At 56.0% G+C, this 13619-nt stretch overlaps 2 protein-coding genes across 2 annotated transcripts; one reads left to right on the top strand and one right to left on the bottom strand.

Annotated features, from left to right (window-relative positions):
- Nucleotides 1-8685: 8685 nt before the first annotated feature.
- Nucleotides 8686-11099, bottom strand: DRAP1 (DR1 associated protein 1). Its single transcript, XM_086384813.1, has 7 exons — nt 10667-11099; nt 10351-10423; nt 10149-10242; nt 9754-9873; nt 9540-9633; nt 9243-9331; nt 8686-8903 (listed from the first exon to the last, which is right to left on the bottom strand). The coding sequence occupies exons 1-7, from the start codon at nt 10706-10708 to the stop codon at nt 8798-8800; spliced, it is 618 nt and encodes a 205-aa protein (XP_086240939.1). The 5' UTR covers nt 10709-11099; the 3' UTR covers nt 8686-8797.
- C29H11orf68 (chromosome 29 C11orf68 homolog) lies at nt 11051-13280 on the top strand. Its single transcript, XM_086384811.1, has 2 exons — nt 11051-11234; nt 11891-13280. The coding sequence occupies exons 1-2, from the start codon at nt 11113-11115 to the stop codon at nt 12645-12647; spliced, it is 879 nt and encodes a 292-aa protein (XP_086240937.1). The 5' UTR covers nt 11051-11112; the 3' UTR covers nt 12648-13280.
- The last annotated feature ends 339 nt before the right edge of the window (nt 13281-13619 follow it).

Genomic DNA, 13619 nt, shown 5'->3' on the forward strand with positions numbered 1-13619 from the left:
TAAGTGACAGAAATATATAGCATTGTTGTGCTGTCTGCGTTTTGACTTTCCATAAACACTGCTGCGTTATAGATCTGTTCTGCATTTTCCTGTTTTTCTGATGCAGTGAAGATTTGGTCACACTGCTACCAGCCATAGGAGAAGGCAATGGCACCCCATTCCGGTACTCTTGCCTGGAAAATCCCAGGGACGGAGGAGCCTGGTGGGCTGCCTTCTATGGGGTCTCACAGAGTCGGACACGACTGAAGCGACTTAGCAGCAGCAGCTACCAGCCATGCCGCGCCCCAGTGACAAATAACTTGGAGCCTCCAACTCTCTGCCACCTCTAACCACGCCTATGACATGTCTTTCTTCCTGTGAGAGGTCTTACCCAGAAGTGGAACAGCTGGAGGTCACTTAGCTGCCAAGCTGCCTTTTCAAACATGCCCCTAGTTTACACTCTCACCAGAAGCACTAGACTTCCACGTACCCACTCCCACCAGCCATCTGTTTTACCTGGCTTGCCTTTTTGGAGGGGGTAGGGCTTGCAGTATCGTCATTCTCCGACCAGGGATTGGCCCCAGCGTTGGGAGTGTGCAGTCCTAACCACTGGACTGCCAGGGAATTTCCTTTTGACTTTCTGTTCTTGCCAATCTGATGGGTCTTGTGTGAGATCTTGTTTTCCCTTGTCGCTTTCCGATTACTGGAGTGGGCACACAAGTGTTAGCCCTTGTTCCATTTCTAAAAATAGCATTTGAACACACAGGCGCACACAAAATAGAAAGGACATGATTTCAGAACAAAGATAGCTCAACTATAATTATGGGAGTTGAGTGTCACCCATGTCCTGCCCCTCTCCCCAGCAACACGGAGCCCCCTGAGAGAGTCCAGAGCCATCTGCCGCTCTCACCAAACACTCTGCACAAGGAGAGGAGGGACCAGGCCCCTGGTGGAGCGCCTGGGTCACAGCTGCCATGCCCCCGCCGCAGTGCCCATAGCCCAGAAGAGTGGGAACCTGGTCCCATCCATGTCCTGGAGACAAACTTAACCACACCAGAGAAAGAATGGGGGGGGAACCTCGTGAACACCACCTCCCCACACTCTGGACCCCTGCACAAGCCTGTGTACAATCTCTGTGCCAATGAACAAACTCAGGCCACTCAACTCACTTGCTGAGCCTCAATCTTCTCCTCTGTGAAATGGGTGGTGATGAGGACACCTTTCTGAGAGAGTGGACTCAGATAAACAAGAGCAGGATGATGAGATACTGCCGCGCATTGGGTCTCCTGGCAACCATGAGGGGCGGTATCAATAGCTCTGGGTGGGGACTTCTCTGGTGGTCCAGTGGTTAAGAGTGTGCCTGCTGATGCAGGGGACAGGGGTTCAGTCCCTGGTCCAGGAAGATTCCACATGCCACTGGGCAGCGAAGCCCATGTGCCACAACTACTGAGCCTGTCCTCTGGAGTCCGTGCTCCAACAGGAGAACCCACCACAAGGAGAAGCCCATACACCACAACTGGAGAGCAGCCCTCACTGCTCCAAGAGAAAGTCCGTGCAGCATCGAAGACCCAGGGCGGCCATGAAGAAAGCAAGCTGCTCAAGAAAGAGAAAAAGCAAGAGCTTTTAAAAAATCGCCCCATATGATGGATGTGGAAGGCTGGAGAGGTGAAGTGGCGAAGTCACCCATGTCATGCAGCTCGGCAGGTCCTTCCTCCAGGGCAGGGGCAGAAAGTGAGGTCACTCCCACCCCAAATCTCTCCGGCCCCTCCCTTCCTCCTCAGCCCCTGGGCCTGCACGTCTGGAAGCGACCAGGGCAGGTGTCGGGGAGGAGCCCACACCGCTGCCTTCTCTCCCTCCATGAAGCTTCTGGGACTCTGAGGGGCAGCCAGCGCCCGGACACCCCCTCAGCTGAGGTGAGCCGAGTTTGGGGCTGGTGGCTCCTGAATTGGGTCCTTGGGTGGTGGAGGAGGAAATGAGAACCAGCGGTGGGGAGACCACAGGGAACCTGGTAGAATCAAGTCTCAGTCCCTGCCTTTGCCCTCACGGTTCCTGCTGCCCTCTCCCCACAGGTAGCTTGTGGCCTGTGCACTCCTCGCTTAGTAGGGTTGTTTACTGAAATCTCACGTTATCAGTCTCCCCTGAGCACTGCATAGAATGACTGGACCAGCATCCTGCACGGGACTCCCCACTTCTTTATTACACTTTCCTTTCCCAGCACATGTCTCACCATTTGACATACTGTTTATCTTCTTTATTGTCTGTCTCCTCCCATCAGAAAAAAACTCCAGGAAACACTTTGTTCATATAATCACCCCTACCTAGAAGAGCAGCTGGCATGCAATATGTTCTCGATAGACAGGTGCGTGTGTGTTAGCCGCTCAGTCATGTCCGACTCTTTGGGATCCCGTGGACTGTGCACACCAGGCTCCTCTGTCTGTGGGATTCTCCAGGCAAGAATACTAGAGTGGGTTGCCATTCCCTTCTCCAGGGGATCTTCCTGACCCAGGGATCGAACCCGGATCTCCCACATTGCAGGCAGATTCTTTACTGTCTGAGCCACCGGGGAAACCCCCACTAGATATGTACATAAAGTAAAAGTTTTCAGCAGGTATCATAAAGGTGCGTGTATTTTAAGTGGGCAGCTTGATCCATTGTTATAAATAACCACCACCAGTTCAAGCTATAGAAAATTTCCAGAAGGTTCCCGTGTGCCCCCCATCAGTCCCCATACCAAGGTACTAATACTGACTTCCATCACCATCAGTTAGTTTCACCTGTCCCTGAACTTTATTTAAATGAACTGTTGTAATTTGTTTGGTTGCTTTTTGTTGGTTGGTTTCTTTTGCCAACATAACATCTACAAGATTGACTCTGATGTTGTGTGGCACGGTGGTTTGCTCTTTCGTGTTGCTGCTCTGTTATCCAATATTCTATCATTTCTTCACTTGTGCTCTTGTTCAAGCTGTTTCCAGCTGGGGATACAGACATTCTTGTGTGTGTCTGTTAGTGGACGTGTGCCCAGGGGTAGCATTGCCAGGTCATGCAGAAGTGCATGTTCACGGACTCCATTAGGATCTGCCAAACCGTTTTCTAAGGTGGTTTCACCAAGTGCCTTTCCCCTCAGTAGTGTGAGCTCTGGTGTCACCACTTCCAACCCTAGCATTGGTGATATCAGACTTTACTTATTTAATAAAGGAGCTATTCATTTACTATTATTATTTTTGGCCACGTGGCACAGCTTGTGGGATCTTAGTTCCTCAACCCAGGATTTAACCCGGGCCCTCAACATACCCGCTTCCCAGGTAGCTCAATTCAATTCCTGGGTCGGGAAGATTCCCTGCAGAAGGGATTGGCTACCCACTCCCAGTATTCATTGGCTTCCCTGGTGGCTCAGATGGTAAAAGAATCTGCCTGCAAAGCAGAAGACCTGGGTTCAATCCCTGGGTTGGGAGGATCCCCTGGAGAAGGGCATAGCAATCCACTCCAGTATTCTTGCCTGGAGAATCCCCATGGACAGAGGAGCCTGGCGGACTACAGTCCATGGGATTGCAAAGAGTTGGACATGACTGAACGACTAAGAAGGTGGCTCAGTGGTAAAGAATCCGCCTGCCAATGCAGGAGACATGGGTTTGATCCTTGGTTCAAGAAGATCCCCTGGAGTAGGAAATGGCAACCTAGTCCAGTATTCTTGCCTGGAAAATCTCATGGACAGAGGAGCCTGATGGCCTACAGTTCATGGGGCTGCAAACAGTCAGACAGGACTGAGCACACACGTGCCTCGGCAGTGAGTATGGAACCATAACCACTGGACCACCAGGGAATTCCTGATATAATCCTTTTTAATTTCAGGCTTCTGATGGATGACTGTGGAACCTCATTTCCCTGCTGAGTAATGATGCTGGGTGCTCAATAAATGTTTGCTGAATGGATCCCCAAATGGGCTGTGGAGCGGGGGAGTGGCAAGAAGAGGTGGACCCACACTCCTCGTCTGAGAATCACAGTCCTGGCTGCCACGCTGGCCCCAGAAGCTGCTCCTCTGTTCACACTCTGGTCACGCTTATACCTGGGGCACAGTCAACGCTGGGCTAAGGCATTCAGGCTCAAGGCTCTCCAGTGGATGAAGAATGAAAATCATCTGGATCCCAAAAAGAGCTCCGCAGATGGGGTGCTGACAGGTGCCCTCCCCATGCCCACTGATACACAGAGCAGGGCAGAGCCATTTTTCCCCCACTCCCAGGAGATACCTAGAGGCCAGGCCCAGCCAGGAACACTGTCTCCCTGGGCCCCTGCCCTCTGACTGAGAAGGGTGCACTCCAACACTTGTTGAAAGCTGGGTCAGACCCTTTACAAAGGCGTGTGAGGTCCTGTGGCTGAAACTGGCTCGTCACCCAGGTTGGCTCAACCACCTTTCCCAGCATCCCTCGGGCGGGACCCTGTGACAGGTCCAGTGGAGAGACAAACGGAGGCAACGGGGCCACTGCCTGTCCTGGCCAAGGAAGACTTCCCTGGCCTCCGAGATTTCTCCTTCCACAGTGACCTTGTATTTTTGTTTACTTATTTACTCATTTGGCCACGCCATACGACACGCCAGACCTTAGTTCTCCTACCAGCAATCAAACCCACGCCCCCTGCGATGGAAGTGCAGAGTCAACCACTGAACAGCTAGGGAAGTCCCTCTACAGCGATTTTGAAAGCCATGAACTGAGGATGGTGGGGCCACAATATGGAAGGAGTTTGAGCCCAGAATCCCCTCTTAAAGAAGCACAGCCCACTGATCAGATAGATCTCATTATGAACCTTATGTGCACAAGAAATAAACTTCCATCATATTTGAACCTATACAGTTTGAGTTTCTTACATTAGTCCTTCACCCTGGGGCTTCCCTTGCAGCTCAGTCGGTAGAGTCTGCTTGCAATGCAAGAGACTCAGGTTCGGTTCCTGGGTCAGGAAGATCCCCTGGAGAAGGAAATGACAACCTACTCCAGTATTCTTGCCTGGAGAATCCTTCACCCTAATTAATAGGTACAACTAGCACATATTTTTGTTGTTGTTCATTTGCCAAGTCACGTCCGACTCTTCGTGACCCCGTGGACTGCAGTACGCCAGGCTTCCCTGTCCGTCCCCATCTCCTAGAGTTTGCCCAAGTTCACATCCATTGAATCTGTGATGCCAATTCAACTATCTCATCCTGTCGATCTCTTCTCCTTCTGCCTTCAATCTTTCCCTGCTCCAGGGTCTTTTCCAATGAGTTGATTCTTCCTATCAGGTGGCCAAAGCACTGGGAGCTTCAGCTTCAGCATCAGTCCTTCCAAAGACTATTCAGGGTTGATTTCCTTTAAGATTGACTGGTTTGATCTCCATGCTTTCCAATGGACTCTTAAAAATCTTCTCCAGCACCACAGTTCAAAAGCATCAATTCTTTGGTGCTCTGCCTTCTTTATTGTCCAGCTCTCACATTCATACATGACTACTACAAAGATCATAGCCTTGACTATATGGACCTTTGTCAGTAAAGTGATGTCTCAGCTTTTTAACACATTGTCTGGGTTTGTCATAGCTTTCCTGCCAAGAAGCAATCGTGTCCTAATTTCATGGCTACAGTCACCATCCACAGTGATTTTAGAGCCCAAGAAGGTGAAATCTGTCACAGTTTCCACCTTCTCTCCTATTTGCCATGAAGTGATGGGACCGGATGCCATGATCTTAGTTTTTAATGTTGAGTTTTAAGCTGGCTTTTCACTCTCTTCCTTCAGCCTCATCAAGAGGCTCTTTGGTTCCTCTTCTAGAATATACGGTTCAGTATATATAACTAACATAGGTAATAACTAGGCCGTTATGCAAATGAGAGAGCCGAGACAGAGAATTGAGAACTTGTCCAAGGTTCATAAGCTAAGAAGCTAGGATCTGAACCTGGGACTTACAGCGTTCTGCCAAGTCTGAGCCTGAAAATACAGAAGCCCAGGCCAGCGGCTCCTGGGGGCCTCATTCCCACCTGCACCCCCCGGGGGAATGGAGGCTGCCCCCTGCACCCTGGCCTCCTTGCCATCCCCCAACCATCACCAATCCCCTCGGTACAGAACCTCATCTTGTGAACAGATCCCAGCAACGGGCTTCCAGGGTTTATTCCTCTCCTGCCTCCACTCCTCAAACAGCTTGCCAGGCCTTCAACTCCATGGATCCCAGCTGCCCACCCTCTCTGGGACTGGGTCCAACCTGCTGCTGGAGAAAAGCATTTGCTCCCTCTCTGAGGCTGATGGGAACCACCTCCCTTTCAGGCTTCTTGCCAGCCAGAGCTCTCTCAGTTACAAGTGTCAGAAACCTAATTGGCTTCAAGGGGGAAAATTATTTTTATTGGCTCACGTGACTAAGAAGTCCACGGTGTACAGGCGTCAGGGTCAAGGTGTTCAGAGGTCGTCTGGAGTCTCTACCTCTGAGCCTCCTGGTGCTGCCATGCTGGCTTTGTGCTCAGTCGGGATCACCCCCTGGGGTGGGAAGTGGCCTCCGGCCGCCACCAGCCTCCACTCCGCCAGCCCTACTCCCCCAGTGTGGCCACTGCCATCCTCACCTTGACTCCTGAGAGGGCTTCCAGCTGCCACCCCAGCGCCGTGGGGAAGCCAGTGGTCTTGTCAAAACCCTTTCCCATGAGTCCCACCCGAAGTCCCAGGGCTCAGGTGTTTTGCCCACCTGAGTCTTGACCCTGCCCGTGGGCCTGTTTGGTTGCCAGGCTGGCAGTTCCCATGCCTCAATCCCATCTCCCAAAATGAGGTCAGCTGCACACACCACAGGCTGAGTAGAAATGCTTCCCCTAAAGAAAGTTAGAGTTGCTCAGTCATGTCCAGTTCTTTGCAACCCCATAGACTATACAGTCCGTGGAATTCTCCAGGCCAGAGTACTGGAGTGGATAGCCTTTCCCTTCTCCAGGGGATCTTCCCAACCCAGGGATCAAACCCAGATCTCTCGCGTTGCAGGCAGATTCTTTACCAGCTGAGCCACAAGGGAAGCCCCCCCTAAAGAAATCGGCTTTCTTTTCTTACACCTGGAGCAGGAACAGATGAGCAGCAGACAGGACGTGTCCCCAGGCTCCAGCTGCTCTGGGCCCATCCAAGCTGTCCCCCTGCCTCTGACTTCATAAAAAAGTCACACGCCGCCAGATAAAAATTGAATATCTCAACATCCCACCAAAACCTACTCACCTTTTCCCCTCTTGGACTGGGGCTGGCCTCAGGCAACCCCACCTCACTCCATTAGTCGTCTTCTCCCATCCCTTCAGCCACTTCAGCCTGCACTTCTGCCATCTTAAAAAACAAAACAAAACAAAACAAAAACCAAGGCTTCCCTGGTGGCTCAGTGGTAAAGAATTCGCCTGCCAATCCAGGAGACATGGGTTCCATCCCTGGTCTGGAAAGATGCCACATGCCATGGCGCAGCTAAACCCGCGTGCCACAACTACTGAGCCTGAGCTCGAGAGCCCGGGAGCCACAACTACGGAAGCCCGTGTCCTAGAGCCCACGATCTGCAACAATAGAAGTCACTGCAGTGAGAAGCCTGGGCGCTGCAACTAGAGAAAAGCCCAAGCAGCAGTGAAGACCCAAAACAGCCCAAAATAAATTAAATTTTAAAAAACAAAACAAAAGCTGTTTCCCTGTCATTCTGCGCCTCTGTCCTCTCCCACCTCCACCGCATGGTTCTGAGTGCTGCTCCCATTCACCTCTGAGTTTCTCACCTCCAGCTCTGTCTCCACCACCAAGGCGTTTGACAGCTGACCTCTCCTCCTCCCAGACGCCCCTGGGTGGGCCCCACAGAAGCTCCCAGGGGCCCTCCGGCTGGCTGCTCTTCAGTCTCCTTTGGTGGGCCACCCCAGCCCTCCCCTCTCCCTGACTCTCAAGGCTCACACACCTGTCTTTAGCCCACTACATCCAAGTGCCCACCCCATGCCTCTCCTCAGTGGCCTCACAGGCACCCCAAACTCATCACAGCCAAACTTGAGATCTTACTAAGATCCCTATTGCTCTTACTTGAGATCCCTCTTCTATGTCCCCATGTCCCCACCCAAAGAAACCCAAAAGTCCTTGAATATCCCCTCCCTCCTAGTCATCAGCGCTCGAGTCTACTGCCAACCCAGGCCTCCAGGCTGCCTGCAGCACTCCAAGCCTCCTGCGGGCCTCACCAAGCCGCTTCTCCCGGAAGACACATCTGCCTCGTGCGCGTAGCTCCGGGGTCTGCTCAGAGTCACTGCCTGCTCCCCAGCCAGCCTTCATGGCCCCCCACCACACCACCTTCCTCTGCCCCCACCACCCCTCCTCGTGTCCTTTAAGGCAAGTGGCCCAAGCTCTAGTTTTCCAGACTCATTTCTGTTACCTGCCCCTTTGTACCAACCCAGAGTAAACACAATGGTCTACATAAGAGAGCCAAGAAGAAGCCATTCAGAGGAGAGGAACCTACCCAGGGACACACAGCACCATGAGACAGGTTGTCCCCCAGCATGACCAGCACCAGCTGGCTCAGACCCTCTGCCATTCCGACCGGCCTTCCTTCCATTGGCACCCCTGGCCCTGCGCTGGCAGAACTGTGGCCTCCAGCCCTCCCTCTTCAGTCAGCTGCTGCCCAGCCCTCCGGGGCTCTGGGTCCCAGCTCAGCATCAGGAAGGAGGTAGAAGGAGAGAAGGAGGCCACAAACTCTGGACAAAAACCGGGACAGACATGAGTGTTCCCTTTTATTATTATTTTATTAATAAATTTAAGAACAGCTCTATGGTCTCTCTTCCCCCCAGAGCAACTAAAACAAACCAAAGGGGGTGTGGCCTGGGGGGCAGAGGGCGCTAGGAGTCATAATCCTCTTCTTCCTCTGCGTCAGGTGCTGAGGCGCCCGGGGGTGCTGGGGGCACAGGCAGGGTCGAGGTGAAGGGCATGAAGGGTGTCGGGGGGCTGCAGGGGAGAGAGCAGTAAAGAAAGATCAGGCCACTCTCTGGTGCCCATCCCGGCCCACTCAGCCCCACCGGGGCATCCCCAGAGCCCACTACCCACTGTACCAACAGGGAGCAAGCCCAGAGAAGGGAAGGACCCAGGGCAGGTCACACAGCCCCACCTAACAGAAGGGGACCTTCTGAGAGCACAGTCCCCAGCCTTGAAGTCTTTCTTAGTTCTTCCTCTTCCATCCCCCAAATGTGCCAAGACCAACAGAACCAAGTGGCCAGGGAGGCCAGGAGAGAGGCCAGGGTCAGTCTTGGGGTCAGTGGGCCCCCTTGGTGCCACTGAGCTGCTTACCTCTGAAAGTGGGCAGGGGGGTGGCTGGCCTGGGGTGGGACCTGTGGTGTCTCCTCTTCTCCGTCACTGTCTGTATCCTCAGATTCATCCTGAGAACAAAGCAGGAATTAGAGACTAGAAGGGCATGGCCCCATCACTGGAAAGCAGGGACAGGAGGCTGACCTCAGTAACCCCAATTTACAAAGAAACCAATACAAAGGTCACAGGTGAGGGACCAGGCCCCCAGCCAGCTCATCCTGGCCTGGTATAGGGCTGCCCTGTCCACCCTGTGGGGCAGAAGCCTAGGGCCTCACTCACCTCCTGCTCTGAGTCCGTCCCTGACAGCTTCTTGTCCTTGCCTTTGCTTCCCATCCCACCGTTCTTCCGGCCACTGCTGCCTGACTTCCGGCCCCTTTGGGAAGGTACAGTACATCTGCCCTCAGGTCTCCCCACTCCTTCACCACTCCCCAGCCATCCCCAAGCCCAGGGGCCTTGGCCTTCCCCACCTGGACACTGGACCCTGGCTCCCTACCTGCGGGGACCCTTGTCCCCATCCATGTGGTTGTCTTCTCCATCCCCCTGCATGTCAGGCACAGATGCCACCAGGTCCTTCAAGAAGTCAAACTGCTGCTCCAGCTCAATGCACTGCTTCCTGGAAGAAGTGGGAAGGGGATGGCACTCGGATGGGGCCCAGACATCTGAGCCCTCAGCAAGGGACAGTACGGACTCTGTGGATGTCAGGGGAATGGAACCTGGAAAATTTCCACCCCAACCCTCCTCCTTGGCCAGAACATCCTAGCCCTCCTCCTCAAATCCACAGACCTCACAGAAGCCTACCACTTCCTTATCAGGGCACAGCCTCCCCCAGGTGTGTGAACTCCTGAAGGAAGACCCCAAACCGGGCCCTCTAGGATCGGAGCCACTCACAGGTGGGATGTAGTCATGGTCTTGGCGTTTCGGGACTGGGTCACTTGGCAGGCTTTCTTCAACAGGGACTCCAAGAAAAGCTCGAGCGCCCGAGCTGAGGAGGGTCAAGGAGAACGCGGGGTGGTGGCCCAATCCACAAAAAGCGACCCCGGGGCTTCCGGGCTCCCCCACCCCCCCATCCCGACAGCTCCCGACAGGATACAGATGATGACAGGCACGGCCGCCGCCACCTTCCCAATCTCTTCATCCGTCTGCATGATCTTCTTGATTCGTGCCTGGGGAGGGGACAGACAGCTCGGACCCCTTCGCCTCCGTCCCAGAAAAGGTGCTTAAGCCGGGCAGAGAGAGGGAGCATCCCGAGAGAAAGGGGGCGGGGGGCACCCACGCTGGAAGGGCACGGAAGGGGGCGGGGCGTACGGGGCCCCGAACACGGCGATGCGCCCGCCTCCCTAGCCCGGCCTGGGCCGGAGCCTCCCGAGAGCCCGGCCCTTTCCTCCGGGGCCCGCTCACGTGCTCACCGGCGGGAACCGCGCGTTGTACTTCTTCTTCTTGCTCGGCATCTCGGGGCCTCTCCCGCCGCGCCGGGCCCAGCGCCGCCGCCCGCAGCCCCCCGGCACCCGGGCCTGCTCGTAGCCCGTCCGCCGCGGTTCCCCCGGGTCCTGGTGCCGCCGGCTCCGCCCCCTACGCTCCCTACAGGGTCCTAGCGCCGCCGGACAGGACGCCGCCGGCAGGGCCTGAGTGCCCTCCCACTTAGAGCCTCCCGGGCTTTGCGCGTCCGTCCGGGACGGAACCGCCACTCCCGCCCGCCCCCAAGACCTGAAGAGCGAACGTTAGCTCCGCCCCCCGAAGGCCCGCCCCTCCTCGCCTTCCCCGATGGCCCCGCCCCCGACGGCCCCGCCCCTCCCGGCCCCGCCCTGTGCTGCGTTTGTCTATAAAGTTCTTGTTGAGGCGCCGGGATACTAAGATGGCGGCGGCGGCGGCAGCCGTGGCGGGGGCGGGGCGCGGCGGCGGCGGCGGCGCAGAGCCCCGGCAGGAACGGAGCCGGGCCCGGGGCTGGGCCGGCGCCGAGCGCAGCGAAGGCCGGAGGTGACGCTGGGGTTGGCGGGAGGGGGCAGGGCGGGGGCGCAGCTCGGGCCGTGGGCACTAATGGCGGCGGGCGCGGCGGGGCGGGAGGCAGGCTCTCCTGCAGCCTCTATCCAGCCTGGGTTCGAGTCCAGGCACCGCCCCGTTGGTCTCGGATCGGACACTGCCCTTTCTCGCCTCAGTGCCCTCGTCTTTAAGTAGGCTGGATAACGCTTGCCGGGAGGCCTGGCCCCATGGGCCCTGCCTCGGTGCTGCGAGGACGTGTGCTTTGCCTTCCTCCATTAAATCCCAGCGCCCGGGAGAGCGGCCAGGCTTTGGCAGGACCAGGAGGCGTAGCTGGGCTGGCGGTTCCCACATTTGAATTCCCATTTCGGTCCTGTCACTCACTGAAGGTGTGACCTGCAGTGAGCCCCTTCTCTCTGAGCTTCGGTTTCCTCGTTTGTAGGTCAGGGAGAGCAGTAATAACACTAACTACATTTATATAGCTTTTGTTCCACCTCAGGCGGTTAATTCTGCACAACTGCTTGTATCGTGGGGATGCGGCAGCCGAGGCCAAGGCCCACACCGTTCAGTTCAGTTCAGTTCAGTGCCTGGCACCCCCTAGGACTCAGCAAGTTGAGTCTGTCCCGGCCCTGCCCTGATTCGGTTCCCTCCCGCAGGATGGAACCAGGTGAGGAGCTGGAGGAAGAGGACTCTCCAGGTGGTCGTGAAGATGGCTTCACTGCTGAGCACCTGGCTGCAGAGGCCATGGCAGCTGACATGGACCCCTGGCTGGTGTTTGATGCCCGCATGACACCTGCCACAGAGCTGGATGCCTGGTTGGCCAAGTACCCGCCGTCCCAAGTTACCCGCTATGGGGACCCTGGCTCGCCCAACTCTGAGCCTGTGGGCTGGATTGCAGCATACGGGCAGGGCTACATCCCCAACTCGGGTGATGTGCAGGGCCTGCAGGCTGCCTGGGAAGCTCTGCAGACCAGCGGGCGGCCCGTAACGCCTGGTACCCTGCGCCAGCTGGCCATCACCCACCAAGTGCTCTCTGGCAAATGGCTGATACACCTGGCACCTGGCTTCAAGCTGGACCACGCCTGGGCTGGCATTGCTCGGGCCGTGGTCGAGGGCCGGCTGCAGGTGGCCAAGGTGAGCCCACGGGCCAAGGAGGGGGGGCGGCAGGTCATCTGCGTTTATACAGACGACTTCACGGACCGCTTGGGTGTTCTGGAGGCAGATGCAGCCATCCGTGCGGCAGGCGTGAAGTGTCTGCTTACCTACAAGCCTGACGTCTACACCTACCTGGGCATCTACCGGGCCAACCGCTGGCACCTCTGCCCCACTCTCTATGAGAGCCGTTTCCAGCTGGGGGGCAGTGCCCGTGGCTCCCGTGTGCTGGACCGTGCCAACAATGTGGAACTGACCTAATAGTGCCACATGAGGCAGACGGCCGTTGCCCCGCTGCTGGGGCTGGAGCCTCCGCCTGTCTTCCCCCTCCTTGTCCCATGGAGGCCGAGCCCCTCCAGCTCTGAGGACTGGGTCACTCGGGAACTGCCTGCATCTTCAATCCCTTTGAACTTCTGTCCTGTGTTCGGGCTGACTCCAGTCCCTGCTGGCTGGAGGCAGTGGCTCCCTGAGGGCCGGACCCTCAGCCTCTCTTCACTGCTGCCTCCCCTCCGTCATCCAGAGCCACAGGCAGGGTGCAGACGCCAGCAGGAGAACCTTCCTTGGCCACCCTCATCCCTGGCTGCACCTCCCCCTCCTCCTGCATCCTCCTTTTCTCTTCCTCTTTCTCAAGAGAGAAAACTAGTGCTTCCAGTCCCTCTCCTCGGGGCCTTCACAGTGCAGGGGCAGAGGTCCTGCGGGCCTGAGCATGCCGTTTTGTTGAGGGAGAGTGGGTGATCGTTCCCACTCCGCCCCCAGCACAGAGAGGGGATGCCAGGGCCAAGGACATGGGGCCTGTCCCTGCCACCTCATAGCCCGCACCACCTTCTTCCTTTCTTTGGCTCCCTTGTCACATGCGTACTCCTGGCATTTCAATAAACCCAGCCTGGGTCTGTGTCTTGAGTGTTTTTTACAATACTGTGTTGGTGGTTACCTGCATTGGTTGGTGTAGAGAGGCAGGGCCAGGAGAGACTGCCCCCTCTGTCCTGATTGCTTTCAGTGGCCAAGCTGGGAATGTCTCTGAGAGCCTCTTCAAAGTCAGTCCTATCTCACCTCCATCCAAGAATCAGAATCAGTTGTTCAGTGATTTCCCATAAATTCAAGGACTTGGCCCAATAAAGTCTGAGGGACTACTACTAGCCCACAGGGTGTGTTCGTGCCCGTTAGAGAAGGGTACCTCCTTGGTTCTGCCCTGCTTCTCCACCAGGGCACATGGTCCAGTGAGTAGAGGTTGAA

This window comes from Bos grunniens, chromosome 29 (assembly GCF_055505025.1).
Source record: "Bos grunniens cultivar Pamir isolate PY7600 chromosome 29, Bosgru_T2T1.0, whole genome shotgun sequence".
Taxonomy (NCBI): Eukaryota; Metazoa; Chordata; class Mammalia; order Artiodactyla; family Bovidae; genus Bos; species Bos grunniens.